This window comes from Musa acuminata, chromosome BXJ3-10, assembly GCF_036884655.1.
Source record: "Musa acuminata AAA Group cultivar baxijiao chromosome BXJ3-10, Cavendish_Baxijiao_AAA, whole genome shotgun sequence".
Lineage (NCBI taxonomy): Eukaryota > Viridiplantae > Streptophyta > Magnoliopsida > Zingiberales > Musaceae > Musa > Musa acuminata.
In genome coordinates, this window is record NC_088358.1 from 17,891,032 (window position 1) to 17,909,417 (window position 18,386).

The 18,386-nt window shown below is 42.6% G+C and overlaps 3 protein-coding genes across 3 annotated transcripts; 2 read left to right on the plus strand and 1 right to left on the minus strand.

The window, feature by feature from the left end:
• The first annotated feature begins 5,761 nt into the window (after nt 1-5,761).
• On the plus strand, nt 5,762-9,168 carry LOC103978202 (putative serine/threonine-protein kinase-like protein CCR3). Its single transcript, XM_009393915.3, has one exon. It carries the CDS (start codon nt 5,917-5,919, stop codon nt 8,281-8,283), a length of 2,367 nt encoding a protein of 788 aa, XP_009392190.2. The 5' UTR covers nt 5,762-5,916; the 3' UTR covers nt 8,284-9,168.
• A 1,361-nt stretch (nt 9,169-10,529) lies between these two features.
• Nucleotides 10,530-15,305, minus strand: LOC103978201 (uncharacterized). The gene is made up of 6 exons (XM_009393914.3): nt 14,763-15,305; nt 12,901-13,029; nt 12,704-12,824; nt 12,517-12,598; nt 11,150-11,303; nt 10,530-11,046 (listed from the first exon to the last, which is right to left on the minus strand). Exons 1-6 carry the CDS (start codon nt 15,066-15,068, stop codon nt 10,912-10,914), a joined length of 927 nt encoding a protein of 308 aa, XP_009392189.2. The 5' UTR covers nt 15,069-15,305; the 3' UTR covers nt 10,530-10,911.
• Nucleotides 15,306-15,649: 344 nt separating this feature from the next.
• On the plus strand, nt 15,650-16,048 carry LOC135650611 (large ribosomal subunit protein uL13-like). The gene has a single exon (XM_065170092.1). The coding sequence runs from the start codon at nt 15,650-15,652 to the stop codon at nt 16,046-16,048; it is 399 nt and encodes a 132-aa protein (XP_065026164.1).
• Nucleotides 16,049-18,386: the final 2,338 nt, after the last annotated feature.

An 18,386-nucleotide genomic window follows, 5' to 3' on the forward strand; every position in this document is an offset into this window, starting at 1 on the left:
CCAGTAGAAGGCTCTCTCCACGAGAGCCAAAGTTCTATGAATACCTTGATGTCCAACCCAAAGGGAATTGTGACACTCTCTTAAGAGTTCACGTCTCAAATTGTCCACTCGAGGAACATAAACCGTATTCCCTTTTATGTAAATGAGTCCATCCTGGACCCAAAATTGTCGTGCCTTACCTTCTTTGACGAGTTGCATCAGGGTTACTGCCTGAGAATCATTGTATAGTCCATCCCTGATCATGGAAAAGAAAGTGGAGTGCAATTGACTTGTTTGGCCTTTGCCTTCCAACTGTATGACATTCACTTGCACTTTTTGACTCAATGCATCGGCTACGACATTTGCTTTTTCGGGCTTGTACTCCATTGTCATATCAAACTCAACTAGGAAGTCCTGCCATCGTGTTTGCTTTGGGGAGAGTTTCCTTTGAGTTTGGAAATAGCTCAAAGCGATGTTATCTGTCCTCAGCACAAATTGCGATCCAAGAAGGTAGTGCCGCCAAACTCATAGATAGTGGACCATCGCTGTCATCTCCTTCTCATGCATCAGATACCGTCGCTCGGTCTCGTTGAGCTTACAGCTCTCATAGGCCACTAAGTGACCCTCTTGCATGAGTACTCCTCCAATAGCGAAGTCTGAAGCATATGTATGGACTTCGAAGGGCTCCCTAGAGTCCGGTAATTTGAGTATCAGTTCTTCCAACACAACAACCTTCAGGTCTAGGAATGCAGCTTCACATTTGTCAGACCACCTCCAAGACTACTCCTTCAGCAACTCCGTCAGTGGAGTTGCACGCTTCGAATACCTTGCTATGAAGCGCCAATAGTAGTTGACAAAACCAAGGAAGGATCTTAACTCTAGCACCTTCTTTGGAGTTCACCATTTCGCAACAGCTTGCACCTTCGATTTGTCCATCCAAATGGAGCCATTACTAATTCGATGCCCCAAGAATAAGATCTCTGTTTAAGTAAAGTAGTACTTCTCCCTTTTTATGAACAAAGTATTCTCCCTGAAAACCTTAAAAATTGTCCGAAGGTGCTCGACATGCTCCTCGAGCTTTTGATTGTAGACGACGATATCGTCCAAGTAGACAACCATAAACTTATTTAAGTACTCTTTGAATAGTTGGTTCATAAGAGTGCAGAACATGGCTAGAGCGTTGGTTAAGCCGAAAGGCATCACTAAGAACTCAAACACTCTATACCTGGTCACATAAGTAGTCTTCGCTTCATCGCCTTCAACAATGCACACCTGCCAGTACCCCGATCGAAGGTCGAGTTTAGAGAAATACTTTGCTTTGCCCAATTGGTTGAACAAGTTCGCGATGAGTAGGATGGGATACTTATTCTTCATCGTCACTTTGTTGAGGGCTCGATAATTGACGCATAGTTGGAGGCTCCCATCTTGTATCTTTTAAAAGAGAACTAGAGCTCCGAAAGGTGCTTTGGAACTACGAATGAGACCACAACTTAGTAGTTCACCTAATTGCTTTTTAAGTTCTGCCAACTCTGGAGAGGGCATGCGGTATGGTGGTCTCGCTGCAGGCTTCACTCCTGGCTCCAGCTCGATATGATGATTAACACCTTTGCATGGTGACAAAGTCTTCAGTAACTCGGGTGGAATAATATTTGTGAACTCCTTCAGAACGTTAGCCACCATGGTAGGTTTATGAATGACCTCCTCATTGAATGACTCTAGCTTCATAGCAGCCACGAATGTTAATTCGCCTTTTCATACCCTTTTCTTTAGTTGTAATGCCGATATCTGTTGGGGTTCCCTGGTTCCTCTCCAAGAGACGAGAACCATATAGGGGTCATCACCTCCTATCATACATAGGGAGTTTATGAATGACATTGGCACCAACTTCGTCGCATGCATGAACTCCATTCCAAGAATCACTTGAAAGTCGTCCAGTGGCACTGCCATCATGTTTGTGCTCCCGCTCCATGTTCCGATCTTGATGGGAACTCCCTTTGCCGATCTGGAGATTCGCTTGGCCTCCGAGTTTACCGCCTTCATTCGACTTGGGTTCTTCTCCAAGATCAGCCCAAGTCACTTTGCGTCTCGATAGGAAATAAAGTTGTGGGTAGCACCCGTGTCCACCATCGCACGGGTCATTTGACCATTGAGCTTAATGTTTATGTACATCAGCTCGCTGCTTTCTGTTTTTTGTGGCCTTGTCTTTATGTTCTCTCCCACTTGACCCCGCATAGTGTTTAACAAACGCATTGCCCCTATCCAGGGTCCTTGCGACTCTTCATCGTTTGCTATTGGATTCTGAACTACTCGAACTAAGAGCGACAACCTTACCCTTGTCCGATTTTGGGGATAGATAGAAGTTGTTAAGGCATTGAGTGCTTGCTTCTGTGGGCACTCTCTCACTATGTGCAGCCCTCTGCACAAGAAGCATCTGTTAGGTTTTGAGGCCTTGCCTTTTGAGCTTGGCCCTTTATGGGAACTCTTATTCCTTTGTTCGCCCCCGGGCTCCTTTCCTCGAGAATATTTTGGGGGGCGATTTCTTGAAGATTGTTTTCTTTTTCCTGGGTCCTTAGAGGTAATAAAGTCGGTGAGCCTTTCTGCAGCAGCAATTGCCCTGATCACATCGGTGACATTCCTTTGATGTAGTTCTTGTTGAGCGTAAGGCTTCAAACCATCGAGAAAGCTGAATAACTTATCATTCTCGGACATATCCTATATGTCCAGCATTAGTGCAGAAAATTGCTTCACGTAGTCTCGAATGTAAGTACTTTGACGGAGTTGTCTTAGTTTCCTCCTTGCGACGAACTTTATGTTCTCAGGTAGAAACTGAGTTCTCAACTCCCCCTTTAAATCCTCCCATGTGTCCACCTGACACTGACCTTATTGGATTTCCTCCCAACGGGTTTGCCACTAAAGTTTTGCATCCTCATTCAAATACATGGTAGCTATCGAAACTTTGGTTTCTTCAGAATTAGGCCTTGTATCTCGAAAGTATTGTTCCATGTCGAATAGGAAATTCTCGAGCTCTTTAGCGTCTCTAGCACCTCCATAACCATGCGGTTCGAGTGCCCTCAAGTTTTGTGGCGGTGCAATGTGGGTGTTGCTCTCTCCCACATTTAGTGCCCTTGTGAGTACCGTCACTCTAGAAGTGAGTTCCGCCACAACTTCATGCAAATGTTGCATGGAGTCTTTAGTATTGTCTAATAGTCGATCGACTAGGGTCTCAACTTTATCGATTCGGGATTCAGCTTCTTCTTGCGAGCTTCCTACCCCAAGAAACCTTTGTTGGCCTTGGTAAAGTTCCTCTAAGCTCGCTTCAAGAACATCCAAGCGGGTTTCCATCGCTGTGAGTCTCTCCTTATGACTCTTCTTCTCGGTTGGCGCTCCAGATTGCGCCTCCTCCGCTCTCGGAGAGTAGCCAATTTCTCGCTCATCATGTTCACTGCCATGATCCTCCAAAGCGGCTCCAACGACATGAGAGTGAGTTTGCACTTACAACCCACCTGCGGCTACTTAGGGCAAAGGTCCGGCTTATGCCGTCTTGCTCGATTTGCCACGATACTTGGCCATGGCGACATTGCGAAGTTGCTTCGCTGCTTGCTCGAATTGCTTGCCCCCTCTGATACCACAATGTCATGAACTTAGTTGAAATTGCCTAAGTTGTGAGGCACCTTTGCAGCAAAATCATGAACTTAGCTGAAGTTGTCTAAGTCGTGAAGCATCCTTGTGCCAACACCTCGGACTTAGTTGAGATTGCCTAAGTCATGAGGCTCCCTTGCGACATATGCGTTTGTAAAGGTTCAGCCTAGTTGCAACCTTGTACAGGTCCCGAAGGTCCTGTAAAACAAAAGGTTGATTAGATTGAAAATGAGCGACGGATAAGTCCCGACGTCTCGTGGAGAGGGAAGCTTTACAAGCAATTCAACAAGCACCTTAAGTGTAAGAGAGAAAAGAGAGGAAGGAGAAAACAAGGACTTTAGAAGGTTGAACGAACAGTTGCAAGTTCACAAACAACTGCTCATCGGGTGCTGGGCGCGAAGGCAAGTTCCCGTCAAGTTATCGTGCGAACTTGTGAAGATTTTTCAACGCCTGACAATATACCAAAGCCCCATCCAGCCCTATGCCACCCGGGGGGTTCTAGAGTGTTGAGATGGCTGACGTTTCGCGTGTAGCTGCGACTTGCAGAAAATAAGCCGTGGCATGTGAAAATGAAATTGTTTTGGGCAGTTCAACCCGGCGCGACGAGCGGTTGCACTGCAGAACTGCAACTTATTTGAACATGCATTTTTACAAGTAAAAATACACAAAACTAAGACAACATGCTGTCATGTCTCGGTATAAGCATGCAAAAGCGACGAACGATTCGTTAAACGAAGTTGTTACAGGTGCGCGACGATCGTTCGTGACATGATACTCAAGCCATCTCCTTGGTTACATTGGGTTTCTTATGCATATCGAAATTTGATCTTATATGTCTCGTTCAAGAATATAAAAAAATATTTTATGTAAAAATTAAAAATATTAGCCATCGTAATTTATTAGCATGGTATCCTCTAAACCATCAACATGCATTTCAAGTTACAATTGCCGTCAAATTATAGGGAAATAAAAATTTAAAAAAATCAACGAACGGATGCACGAGTAACCTGTGGAATGCAAATCGAGTAATCGCAACACTAGGTGAAGAGATGGTGACAAAAGGGTCAAAGACAGCGAAAGAAGAAAGAAAAAATCCAACAACTGTGACGATCTCCCTCACTACATAACGCGAAGAAACCAAATAATATATCCTATTCTTCCTCGGGTATTATCCTGCCAGGAAGGTACGGAGCCGATCAATACTCGGTTGGTCGTGGACACATCTCGGACTTTGACCCACAAGAAATGGCGGCATGTTGGTCTGACCGTTGACTGGTCAAATATTTCAGATCACGTGAGGAATTGAAGTTAATGGGTGCAGTCGTCGGTCAGTTGCATACGGTCCATTAACCTATCCATCTATGGCGGCTCCAACGCAAAGCCAACAATATGAAATCAACTATGGCTATAACGCGTGAGGGTTTGAAGTTTGCGTCGATTCATATCGTCCCAAATAATAAGTAGATTACTTCGCTTGGGGTGTCAATTTCAGCGGCCTAACAACTAAAAGATGCACTAAATTAATGTTTTTTGTATTTTTATAAAAATATTTTTGATTTTTATACATCTTTTATATGAACTAATCTAAAAAAGAAAGTCAGTTATAATATTTTTATATTGAGTTATAGTATTTCTAATAATATCAAAAAAATAGAAAGTAATAAAAAAAATTCGTAACCGAGAACCGGTCTAATTCTAAGGATATATTCCTATAAATCGGGACCCATAAGAAAAGAAAAGATAAAAAATGATTGACTATCAATTCAAAAATATATTTAAAATTAGATAAAAGAAAGACGTTGTCATGAAAATCTAAAAAGGATATCTTGAAAAATATATATTATTTTTTTAAAAAATTAAATATGAAATATATAAATTTATGTATTAATTTTTTAAAAATAAGAAGATTGCTATTTACAATCCCCCTTTATTATTTATAATCTTATTTTAAAAACTTTTAATATTTCTTACTACGTAAATGAACTTGATACTTTTTTTTCTCCTTCTTCCTTCATATATATATATATATATATATATATATATATATATGTAATCGTTTTCCTCGTTGGAAATGTCCCAAATTATTTATATATATATATAATCGTTTTCAATTAGTATTCTTTCTTCTTCGCCCTCTTTCTCTCTCTCTCTCTCTCTCTCTCTAAACCCACGGCCACTATAATGGAGACCAGACCACCTTAAGGCAGTTTCTCTTAGTCTTTTGCTTTCTTCCCTCTCTTCGCTTTGCTTCCCTATGTGGGTTAAACGTGGAACTCCCCAGCCGACCATCGCCACCTGATGAGGCCTTCCCTCGCCGTCGCGTTGGCGGTGGCCGCGACCCTGTCTGTCTTCCTCCTACCTGCTCACGGCACCGGCTCCACCTCCACCCTCGCCATCGCCCACGGCTCCCCTTCTATCGTCTGCGGCGTCCTCGCCGGCGTCTACCCTCGTAGCATCCAGTGCGCCCGCGCCGACGCCACAGGTGCTCTGTCCTTCCCCCTTTTCCCCAACGTCTCCTTTGCCTCCGTCTCTGGTGGCCACGGCTCCCTCTGCGGCCTGAGGGCCGACGGCACCGCTTTCTTCTGCTGGGACGCGGCCACACTCACCCAGAAGCGCGTCTACAACGACTCCACCGCCCTCGAGGAGCTCGCTGTCGGCGATGTCCAAATCGCCGGCGTCGACCGCAACCGGACGTTCGTTCATTGGTGGCGCGCTGACAGCGCCTTCCCTGACAAATTGACCGGCTCCTACCGTTCCCTCACCTCCGGTCGGGGCTTTACCTGCGCCATCAGCACTAATGGTTCCGTCAGCTGCTGGGGGCCGCGCAGCGGTGAGATCTCGGTCGCCTTCGTCAACTCCAACATGTCGACCATCGTTGCGGGAGACTCCCACGCCTGCGGCATCAGCACCGCCGGCCGGCTTATCTGCGGCGGCAACAACGAAGCAGGCCAATCGACCCCGCCCTCGGACTCAGCGTTCGAGTTCGGCATCCTCGCGCTGGGTTCAAGCCACACCTGCGCCGTCAGGCGATACAACGGCACGGTTGTCTGCTGGGGCGGGGGCGCCGGCGGCGAATACACGCCGGCGAACACCACCGCCTTCGTGTTCATCGTCGCCGGCGGCAATCTCACCTGCGGCCTAACGGTGGTCAACTTTACTGTGCTTTGCTGGGGGACGAACAGGAGCGACGCGGCAGTACCTGCGCTTCCGTTGCCGAGAGTGCTTCCTGGAATTTGCACTTCCAACGAAAGCTCTTGCGATTGCGGACCTTTCCCCGACTCGGAGACGCTATGTTCGGGTTCTGGAGTCATATGCAGGCGATGTGACGATCGACTCGAGCGAACAAGCCCACCTCCGCCATCACCATCGCCGCCGCCGTCTACCGTTTCGTCGAAGAGGACTAACAAGGGATGGTTGGCATTCGCAATCGTTGGGTCAGTCGGCGCATTTGCCGGTGTCTGCTCCATCGTCTACTGCGCATGGTTTGGGGTTTGTAGGCACAAGAAGATCCACAATTCAGTTCAGCCGACTATTACCGCTGCTGGAAATGGAGCATCCCATGCGGGGCATTCGTCCGCAACCGGTGCCGGATCGATCATCCCGAGCCCAACCACGTCCCCTTCCGGGTCGCGGTCCCGAACTTTTTGGCGCCAGGGCTCACGGGTCATGAGGCGGCAGAGGAGTGGCCCGTCTTCGTTCAAGGACCGGGCGGAGGAGTTCAGCTTCTCGGAGCTCGCCGCCGCCACCAAAAACTTCTCCTTGGAGACCAAAATTGGGGCCGGCAGCTTTGGGACGGTGTACAAGGGGAAACTGCCCGACGGACGGGAGGTGGCAATCAAGAGAAGTGAATCAGGGCCGAGGACGAAGAAGTTCCAGGAAAAGGAGAGCGCTTTCCAGTCGGAACTCGCGTTCCTCTCTCGGCTCCACCACAAACACTTGGTGGGCTTGGTCGGCTACTGCGAGGAGAGGGAGGAGAGGCTCTTGGTCTACGAGTACATGAAGAATGGAGCTCTGTATGACCATCTCCACCCAAAGAATGGCGATCAGACCAGTGTGTTGAATTCTTGGAAGATGAGGATCAAGGTGCTGCTGGATGCGGCGAGAGGGATTGAATATCTCCACAGCTATGCCGTGCCTCCGATCATCCACCGCGACATCAAGTCCTCCAACATACTGCTCGATGGCAACTGGATCGCCCGGGTGTCAGACTTCGGGCTGTCGCTCATGGGACCAGAATCCGGCGATGGACATTTGTCGATGAAGGCGGCAGGCACAGTTGGGTATATGGACCCCGAGTACTACGGATTGCACCACTTGACCGTCAAGAGCGATGTTTACGGCCTGGGAGTGGTGATGCTTGAGGTGCTCACTGGGAGAAGAGCCATCTTCAAGGACGAGGAGGGTGGGAACCCGACCAGTGTCGTCGACTATGCTGTGCCCTGCATTGTGGCAGGGGAGGCCAGCAAGGTGCTCGACGCAAGAGTGGGGCAGCCGGGACCGCATGAAGCTGAGGCGGTGGAGCTCGTTGCCTACACTGCTGTGCACTGCGTTAATCTTGAGGGCAGGAATCGGCCGAATATGACCGACATTGTTGCCAACCTCGAGAGCGCCCTTGCTCTCTGCGAGGGAAGCCATGGAAGCATCTCCAGTGGTTCAGCAGATTGAGATAATCCTGCTGATGTTTGTTACATAAATTCTTCGACATCTGAAGTTGGAATTGAGATATGTGAAGCATTTGGTTGGTTTACTGTGCAGAGCAATTCAGATTAACCTTGAAAGTTGAAACACAAAAAATGTTCAGAGAATTTCAAGAACTGTGTGATGAGTTCCATGTTTATACTCTGTTGTGGCTGTGGAAGGGAGCTGAGGAGTAAGTTGGGTGGGAAGAAATGTTGAAATGTTGGCTTTGTCAACCTCTACAATGCAACCTTTCTTATGAATGCTTGTGAGCACATCTCCTTCAAGAGGACTAATTCTCTTATGCCAGATGCCAAAAAAGTTCATCAGGACTGTAGGTGTTCCAAGCTTGACCATGCGTTGTGTGGTGCTTTCTGGTTGACTTTAAATGATGCTGTGCTTATGGCTCTTGATCCAGCAGCTTTGTTTTGCTGAATTTTCTGGTCAATTGATGTGATTTATATGTTGAAGCCATCATCAGAAGGGAGATGAAGACCAGGTCTAATTAGTACAGCAAGGTGATTCTGTGAAATCATACAAGTATACTTGCTGTTATATGTTAGACTTGTCATTCTCAGACTTGTGATGGAGACACAGGAAATTGCCATTGTCTCACAAGTTCTTCAGCATATTGGATTTCTGGGCTCTTAAATGCTTTTGACTGCATAGATTTTGATAGCAGTTGATATGGAAAATTCATCATCCTGAGGTTGATACCAAAGTGAAGTGGAATAGGATTCAGGGTTTTGTTGTCTTTGACAAATATGAAGGTATCTGTGTAGGTAGAAGCTGCTTCCCTGAGGGGGAGTCATATCTTGAGCCATGCTATGTTCATATCGCAAGCTATTTGTTAAGTGAAGCAGAATTAGATCATCTCTATGTTGGACATGAATTTAAAGCTCTTCAACTCAAACGATTAACTTGGAATGATACATGTAATTACTAGGTTTGGCCTAACTCGCAGTTTCGATTCTGTCGAATTAACCTTTTATTAAGAGGTTAGAAAGAGTAGATTCATAACTGGTAGAGTACTTAGTTTTTTTTTTATTTTTTCGATTCCGATTGCATATTACATGAATTGTTATTCCCATTCGATTTTGATTTTTGATCGATTCAATTTCGGTTTAGATTGAACCGTGATAGGATGTAGTAGTTAAGAAGATTTGAGGTATTGGATGTAAAACAATGGAAGAGAAGAAAGAATAGTTGGGCAAAGTGGGAACACAAGGTCCTTCTTCAAACCACGAATCCTGAGCTTTGTCGAACATATCAAATATGCCCTCATGGAGTAGGTTGGTAAAGCTCCCTCCTCTATTAGCTGATGCTACTTTTGGCCAGCGGCTTCTATAATAAACCACAGCGAGCTTTCTCATCTGCTCTCAAAGCACAGCGGGCCATGGATAACAACATGATGATTAGAGTGAAAGCAATGTGGGTTGGGGATCCAATTCTTTATGTTCTTGTGGCAAACTTTGGTGGGTCTCCTCATCCTTCAACATCTTCTGCAATCAAATCAGTAGCTGTGGAACTTCAAAAGGCGCCGACCACAGTCGGCTTAAAGATGTCTTCTTAGCCATATGAAGGTGGGTTATTTATTCCAACCATCATTGCTACGCGTCCTTCCAATTAATGTGATAGATAGCCACATGGAAGGATTTGGTGTCACCTCCCGATATATATACTTGCAGCTCATAGAGCAAAGAGTCATAGGGGCAAAATTCGTTGGATGTCAGATAAAGAAGAAGAAGAAGAACAACAAAAAAAAAAAAAAAGAGACAAAATAGATTGACCGAACAAATCCATCCGAAGATTATCATATCATAAATCGATTCCATTGAGCATATTTCTTAGGTTTGCGGTTCGGAACTGAGTTGGGTTGTCTCTAAAATTTAGACTGATGATTAACTCGTTTTTTATAAAAGATAAACGATGAAAACAAAATTCGAATACAGCTATCAACAACATCATTATCAACAAAGTTAGCTGACACCGCCCAAACCTTTACCATTAGCCTCAATATATTAGATGGGAAACGAAGAATGAAAGATGAATGGAAGTCTCATGAGTCGAGCATGTCCAATGAACAGAGCACTACAATATATGTCTTTGGCTGTGACTTCCATATCTTCATGGAGTTCTTTGGACTGTAAGCATCACCAATTCCCACCACATAAGTTGATTTCATTCAGAAAACCAGAAACTCAGAATAACTATAATAATCATACCAACCGTACTTGATGCAAACCATTCCATTTTATTTCAGTTTCTGTACATTTTCAATCAATCAATGCCATGAATCCATAATATAATATTAATTACAGCAACACTCGCACCTAATATTTCTAAGCAGACAACGCTGAAAGATTTATTACAATAAATTAAGGCAAGCAGGATGGTTTTGTGTGGAAAGAGAGATGATGCTTGGTTAAACCTCAAAATTTCTCCGTTCATTAGGTACAACATTTTTTATGCTCAGCGGATCCTTTCCATCGTATCAACAGGCAAGCAGGTAACCTGAAAGAGTCGCTCCAGAAAAATTGGGTAGATCATACAAAGTTGAAGCCATGTTTGGGCAGATTTATAGCATTCTAATGACAAGAGCTTGGTAAAACCATCTCAAGAAGTTGAGCTTATGGTGGGAATTCCTTGCTGTTTAAACCACTCCGGCATGTGGAATTTATCATATAGTACAGTCCTTACATCCTTCTGGAGAGAAAGGTGCTTTAAAAGAGGAAGAATGACTCCCATAAGCTGGAAACAAGAAAAAAAATACTACAGCCAACGCTCAGAAAATAACTACCAGTTGTAATAGTATGTAATTAGCCAAAAAAAAAAGCATGATATATCTTGTTACCTGGTCATCGCATGGCTGTGAAGCGGAAAATGGAACGCAAGGTATTCCATTTAATGGTTGCAGCAAGAAACTGAATGGATTGTTGTCAACAATGACTATGCGGGAGAGATCTTTCGATACACAAGAAAGATCTTTGACATGTTCCCGGTGTTCCCTGATCCACAGAATGCACATATATTTTATGAACTTCAATTCTTTATAAGGTACAGTTTACCATCAAAGGTCTGGCAACATAAAATTTGTAGATGGTTTTATACACATGTACTAGTGTAATGTATGTACACAAAATAAGCATTGCAACCAATAGGCAACTTTTTGAAATGTCAAGCGGTAGGAAGATACAAGCATTTTATAAAAAAGTTGAGTAGTTTCAAATCAACAGTAGAATAATTTAATGACAAAAGTCAAGCGATCAAAAACAGGATTTAGTTTATTTTGCAAGAAATCAGAAAATTTCATTTTGGTTATGGGGTTTAATCACTGCAAACAGCTACAATTTCCAAATAAAGCACAATATCTTCTTTTTGTATTATATCATTTAGCTTGATTTAAAAAGATTTGAAACAGCAAATGACACATGTAATTTGACTAACCACATTGATTTTCATCATCTGCAAATGCTAACAAAACAAGCAGTAGTCAAAAAAGAAAGTATGAAGCAGCATTGAAGTTTAAAGGCTCATAATATTTGTTACAACAGAACTTTCAACATAATCTTCAGAAATTGCTTGCTTTTAGATTAGTTAGCCTTTCAGAATTAGCATAATGGTAAAAGTAGTCTCTGTAATATATTCCAATGTCAACTTAACCCTGTAACCTTTTTTTGAGTTAATAACAGAACCTCAATGTCAGTTTGGCATCAGTGGTCGTTAGGTCATTAAGACTGCTGACAAAATATGTACATGATCTAATTTAATGGCCAAAGAACTAACGGTGCTCACAAGTACATGAATGCTAAACAGTTTCTACAGACAAAATTGAACACTGGTTCAAAGTTTAGGGTTAGATAGAGCCATTACTTCTTTGTACCAAGTCAAAAACCTCAACAACAAGGAGACTTTGGCAAAACATATTATCATGGGATATTACAAAAATAAAAAGATTAAATTGCCTATCAGGATAAAGTACAATAATTGTTGCTGCCATACAAAATTATATTTCAGAAAATCTTAAAATTGATTCAAAGTTGACTAATGCGTACTTGACACTACAGAATTTAACAGAACTACATGGAATGCAACTTGAATGTTCAAAAAATTTGAGATATTGAAGGCAGAAAGAATTTCCAGTGATTATTCTTCTGGTTCATTGAAAAAAAATAAAAACAAAAGTTGACTGAAGTCTTAATAAATATGATTTTCACTTACGTGATCACAGTTGCAGGCCGATATAGGCGATGAGTTAATTTATTGTCAACATCTATTCTATCAATAACTGGACTTGCATAACCTGATATAGAAGGGAAAAAAAACACAAGGATTTTTCACAAAAGCATAAGCAGTATATAAATAAGGGCTAGTACCAAAAAGTATATTATAGGTAAATAACTACAACCTTCAAGACCAGCAGTGAAAAGAACAAGATCTGCAAATTCACTGCTGTGTTTTAGAAACTCCTGCAAACCAGGGCGCTCAAAAACTGTGACATGGTTCACCTTTTGCCTTCCATCAGCATCCTTCAAAAGTGTAGCTCAGGATAAATACTCCTGCAGCTTAAGATCAGGCAAAATTACCTAATCATAAGTGACCAACCTTTTCTGAAGATATACATTCAAGGTCAAAGCACTTTAGACCAGCTTCAATTGCTTGGGTATGCACTGTAGACGGAAGGCTAGATGTCTCATATGCACAAACTAAAGTTTCATCCAAGTCGAGAACAATCTGCAAATTTTTGCAAACCTGGCCTTAAATGAGAGAGTCACAATAAAACAACAAACAAATTCTCCTTAAGCAATGACTATTATTTAAGTATAAAAATAAAGATTATGGTAGTCATTGGCATTTTTGTGGGCATATTATTGAGAAACTAAACCAAGACATCTACTAGTCAGTCTTACATAGACTCTTGTGCCCACCAACAAAAATCCAATTTTGGTCCATATTGACAAGTTCATCACATATTGTTTATCAAAAATCCCATTAAAAAAGTCAACATACGAAGTTTAATGGAGATTTGGAATATTCCAACAATGATTTTAATGTGCACTAGTGAAGTTAGAATCAAATCAGACAACTTTCTTGTTGTATAAGCACTAATCTATTTTGGATCAAAGATGAAGCACCACACTTATTCCTTTGTTAAAAGTATTTTCAAAGAAGACGTATGTAGATATGTTCCCACCACATTTTCTACATGTACAAGTTTTGCCATTTCTGCAGCGACAAAAAATGAAAGAAAGAAGAAACACAGGAAGAAAACAGATCTGTGGTGCTTAACTTACAAGTTCAAATTATTTTCTAAAGCAGTTCTAAACATACAGTCATAAGATCGTTATGTAATAAAATAACAAGAAAGCACATATAAACAAGTTACACAAGAAAGATCCTGTGGACATTTTAAAGTTGATGCAGAATCCTAGCAAAGAAATAGTCCACGGAATGAGAATCTGTCGCTCAACCTTGTTGATCAGAATTTGAATCTGGTTGAAGGTTGGCTCAACCTTATGTTGAGATAGGCCATGAGTTACACACCAGAATGGTCATACCTTACTCATGATTACAAATATGCTATACTACATCACAAACCTATTTAGAGAATTTACTTTAGTATTGCCAACCACATGTATCAATGTATGTGAATCAATTCATGGACTTGAATTTTGGAGGTGTGGTAATAGTCCAAGAATAACAATGAACAGGAAGAATAAGATTTGTTGTAATTGATCTGCATTACTTACCTCAATGTTCCTTCTACAAGAAAGGAAAAAACAAAATCAGTGTACAAATATAATCAATTTCCATGAATGGAGAAGTAAAAAACTCTGCTGTCCGGAAGCCAAGTGCATAAAAAATGATGAATGGAAAATCCTCATGCAGGTTGCGAATCAGCAATTCACAAACTGAAAGCAGGGACAACGTGAAGTACCAATGCAGACATCAAACATATCAGGTCTTACAGGAGTTAGGTATTATGTCTAGAGTTAATTAGGCCACATGTTGATAGCAGTCATGTTTATAACTCTATCCAGGAAATTCCTCATCAAGTAGTATGCTGCACTTCTTTGCTTTCAAGTTCTCATTCAACTATTTATTTCTATGCAAGATTATTTGCTTTGCAAGACAAGCATACAATACATCAACAAATTCATATGCTTTGCAAGACAAGTATACAATACATAAACATGGAAATCATTAAGCACATCGATCCACCACCGTCAATCAACTGTAGCTTCTGGGCAGTAAGTTGTATCTAAATGAGGAAGTCAGGACCTCGGTTTGTCCAAACCACCAAGGGATGCCGAAGCAAGGACAGGCCAAACAGGAAGAACGCAACCTTATATTCTATGCAATCTCAGAACAAATTTAAATCGACAGGGATCTAAAAAAAATAGAAAGAACCAATCTTTAAACGAATCGTTCATAGCCCAGTTCCCAAATGGGGAAGAGAGACATACCGTGAGCTTCTTCAGGGGCTCCGGCCCAGCGAACTGATTAGGCGGCGGGGCGTCGGTGGGGGGATCAACGGCTAGAGGCTTGTAGTCCGGAGAGGCGGAGGAAGGGGAGAAAAGGAGGTTTTGGCGGATGCCGACAAAGGAGACGAGCTGCGCCCACGAGGGGGTCCTCCGTGGGATCTGGAGCAGGACATGAAACAAGACCGCTACCCAACTCACCAGCGTCCGCCACAACTGGACGCTCTTCGTCGTCTTGGTCGTAGCGGCGGACCCGGGAGAGCACAACTCCGTCTGGGCCAGCCCGGTCATGGCGGCGGCAACAGCTGAAGAAGACGAAGACGAAGGACGAGGCGCGCGCGAATCGAATCGCGGCCGATCCGGAGGCCGCGGGGCTGGCTCCGCCGGGTAGGGCGATCCGGCGAGAGGTGCCGCGAGGAGAGGGGCGACGGGACTCGGGAGCCGAACGGGATTGCGTGGAAGAAGACCGTCCCGTGCAAGCGGGCGCGGAAGAGTAAATATGCGGTCGCGGACGCAGTTTGACACCGCAGATGACGTCGATGTCTGCGGCCGCCACCAAGGCCATGTTGATCTTTAAGATCGGTACGGAAGGATGGTTCTTTTGCTTTTATTTTTATCTCGGGGAACAACATTAATAAATGTAATATAATTAATAATAATAATAATAATAATAACTCACAAAAATGGGTAATAAGCTGACTTCCTATTCTATGGGATGGCAGTCTTCCATAGTCAAACTATTTTATCTTCAACATCCGCATCTGCATCCGCTTTCTAAAAGTGGATACGGGTACGTTTTCACCAATATCCGATCCGTTTTCACCCTTCCACCGTGTGAATATATTTCGTACCAAACGGGCCTCAGAAATCCCATGGCCGCACCCAATTCACGTGATGGCCCAACTTGCCACTTCCTCTCCAAAGGAAACGCTACCCGCCGCCGACCGTATAAAAGCGAACCCGTCCGCGTGCCACGAGCGGGGGGAGTCATCGGCGACCGCGGAAGAGGGCGGAGAGGGGAGAGGTCGCTGGTCGCAGTTGCCATGGTCTCGGGGTCGGTGGTCTGTGCGCAGTGGGTGGTGGTGGACCCGCGCCACCACATGCTGGGGCGGTTGGCGTCGTTCTTGGCGAAGGAGCTGCTCAACGGGCAGCGGGTCGCGGTTGTCCGCTGCGAGGATATGTGCCTCTCCGGTGGGCTCGACCGCCAGAAGATAAAGTACCTCCGCTTCCTACGCAAGCTTACGAACACAAAGTGTAACATCCCTTATTAGTCTAACATCGAAAGTGGGTAAGATTAAGATTGACTTATAAGGGTCTGATGAGTGTACTACAATAAACTCCCCTAGCCTGATCTGGTGATTAGTCCCACATCGAAAGTGGGTAAGACTAAGATTGACTTATAAAGGTCTGATGAGTGGCTCATCAAGGGTGAACTAATGGGTTCCTTGCAAGCACATGAAGACTTGGAGATAGCAAGCAAATCCAAGTAGAAGGGAAAGGAACAAAAGACAAATTAAGGGAAGGTAAAATACCTTGATAATGTTTTCTTTGTTCCTACTTTATCACATAATTTGTTGAGTGTTGAACAATTAGTAGATGATGGATATTTAGTAATATTTGATAATGGTTCATGGTTCGATTATAATAAATGTTTGTATGACACAAAACAAGATGTTTCCACTTGATGTGTCAAATATTGAAATGCATGCGCTTATCACAACTCAAAAGAATGAGTCTAGTTTATGACATTTAAGATATGGACATCTTAACATTAAAGGTTTAAGGTTGTTAAGTCAAAAAGGAATGGTTTTCGGACTGCCCAAGATTAATACACTTGATGTATGTAAAGGATGTATTTATGGGAAACAAAGTAAAAAACCATTTCCTATTGGAAAAGCATGGAGAGCATCTAATTGTCTTGAATTAATTCATGCTGACTTACATGGACCTATGAATATAAAATCATTTGGTGAAAGTCAATATTTTTTATTGTTTACGGATGATTATAGTCGCATAAGTTAGGTATAATTTTTGAAATTGAAATCTGAAACATTTGATAATTTTTGAAAGTTTAAGGCACTTGTAGAAAGGCAAAGTGATAGATATATAAAGACACTTCGGACAGATAGAGATAGTGAATTTTTATCTATTGAGTTTAGTTCTTTTTGTGAAGAAAATGATATTCACAGAGAATTGACAGCAACATATATATCGGAGCAAAATGGTGTAACTGAACGTAAGAATCGGACTATCGTTGAAATGGCAAGAAGTTTGCTTAAAGGAAAACATCTTCCAAATCAGTTTTGGGTAGAGTCAGTTGCAACAGTAGTTTATTTGTTGAATATTTTACTAACAAAGGCTGTTATGAATCGAACTCCTTTTGAGGCTTGGTATAGTATGAAATCAAGTATTAGACATCTAAGAATTTTTCGTTGTATTGCTTATGCTTTGGTGAATTCACAAAATCATCATAAGCTTGATGAAAAATCTGAAAAATGCATCTTAATTGGTTATTCTTTACAATCGAAAGCATATCGATTATATAACCCCGTTAATGACAAAGTTATTATTAACAGAAATGTTATGTTTGATGAAAGGGCAAGTTGGAATTGGGAGACCAATAAAGGTGAAACACAAATGCAGATTTCAGCAGAACTAGACACTTCGCAGAATCAAGTGACATATCTTGCTCCAACAAGTTCATCGTCAACCTCACCTTATAACTCAACATTTGTTTTGTTTATTTCAGATCCAATAATTTTGTAGGAAGTTGTTAAAAAAGAGGAATGAAGAAAAGTAATAAAGGAGGAAATTAAGTCAATTAAGAAAATGAAACTCGGGAGCAAGGATGATGGTTGTTCCACATGCTCTCAAGTATAGCATTTTGTCTTCTGGTTGAAAACCGGTTCAGATACTTTTAATCTTAAGGTTTTTGGTTGATGTCCTTTCTTTTCATGGTCTTCTTCTAGGGTTTTGAGGCTTGCAGCCGATGTTTTAATCTTAGGGTTCTTGGTTGACGTACTTTCTTTTCATGGTCTTCTTCCTGGGTTTTGATGCTGCAGCCGGGGCATAAGTACTGTTTACTGGGCCGGCTTTCTTCCGAGGTCGGATGGAATCGTTATGATACTATTATTAAGGTCATATCCATATTTCTACTCTTTTTTTTTTTTTTGGTACTTTCTTTGTTTGTGGGCATGGCTTATTCCAGGCTTGACATGAGTACCTTTCAGCATTGAAGATTGTGCTGTAAGGGAAGCTTTGCTTCCGTAGTGAAGGCTCTGGCTGGGTCGGATGTGCCAGCTTGGTATCGCAAGTGCTGCATATAATACTCACAGAGGCTGCACAAGCTGTACTGTGCGTAGCAAACGAGAACTTCCTTGTGATCGAGAGAGATCTGAAGTGTTTGGAGTTTAATAGTTTGGTTAAAGCTTAAGAGGCATATTTCTGCCTGTGGCTTAGATGATTAGGGTTGGGTGGACTCGTAGGATTAAGAAGCCTATTATATTATTACTAATTTGCATTGGAATTTTTTGGAGAACTTTTTATTTTAATTTCAACTGGAGTAACATGAGAATTGACGTTATACTGGGTAAGTTATTAGTGGTCTCT

Coding starts and splice junctions, on each gene's coding strand:
- LOC103978202 (XM_009393915.3), top strand. CDS start 5,917: ATGAGGCCTTCCCTCGCCGTCGCGTTGGCGGTGGCCGCGACCCTGTCT.
- LOC103978201 (XM_009393914.3), bottom strand. CDS start 15,068: ATGACCGGGCTGGCCCAGACGGAGTTGTGCTCTCCCGGGTCCGCCGCT. Junction 12,825..12,900: donor AATGTATATCTTCAGAAAAG/GTTGGTCACTTA, acceptor ACACTTTTGAAG/GATGCTGATGGAAGGCAAAA. Junction 11,304..12,516: donor CGGCCTGCAACTGTGATCAC/GTAAGTGAAAAT, acceptor TCTGTGGATCAG/GGAACACCGGGAACATGTCA.
- LOC135650611 (XM_065170092.1), top strand. CDS start 15,650: ATGGCCGCACCCAATTCACGTGATGGCCCAACTTGCCACTTCCTCTCC.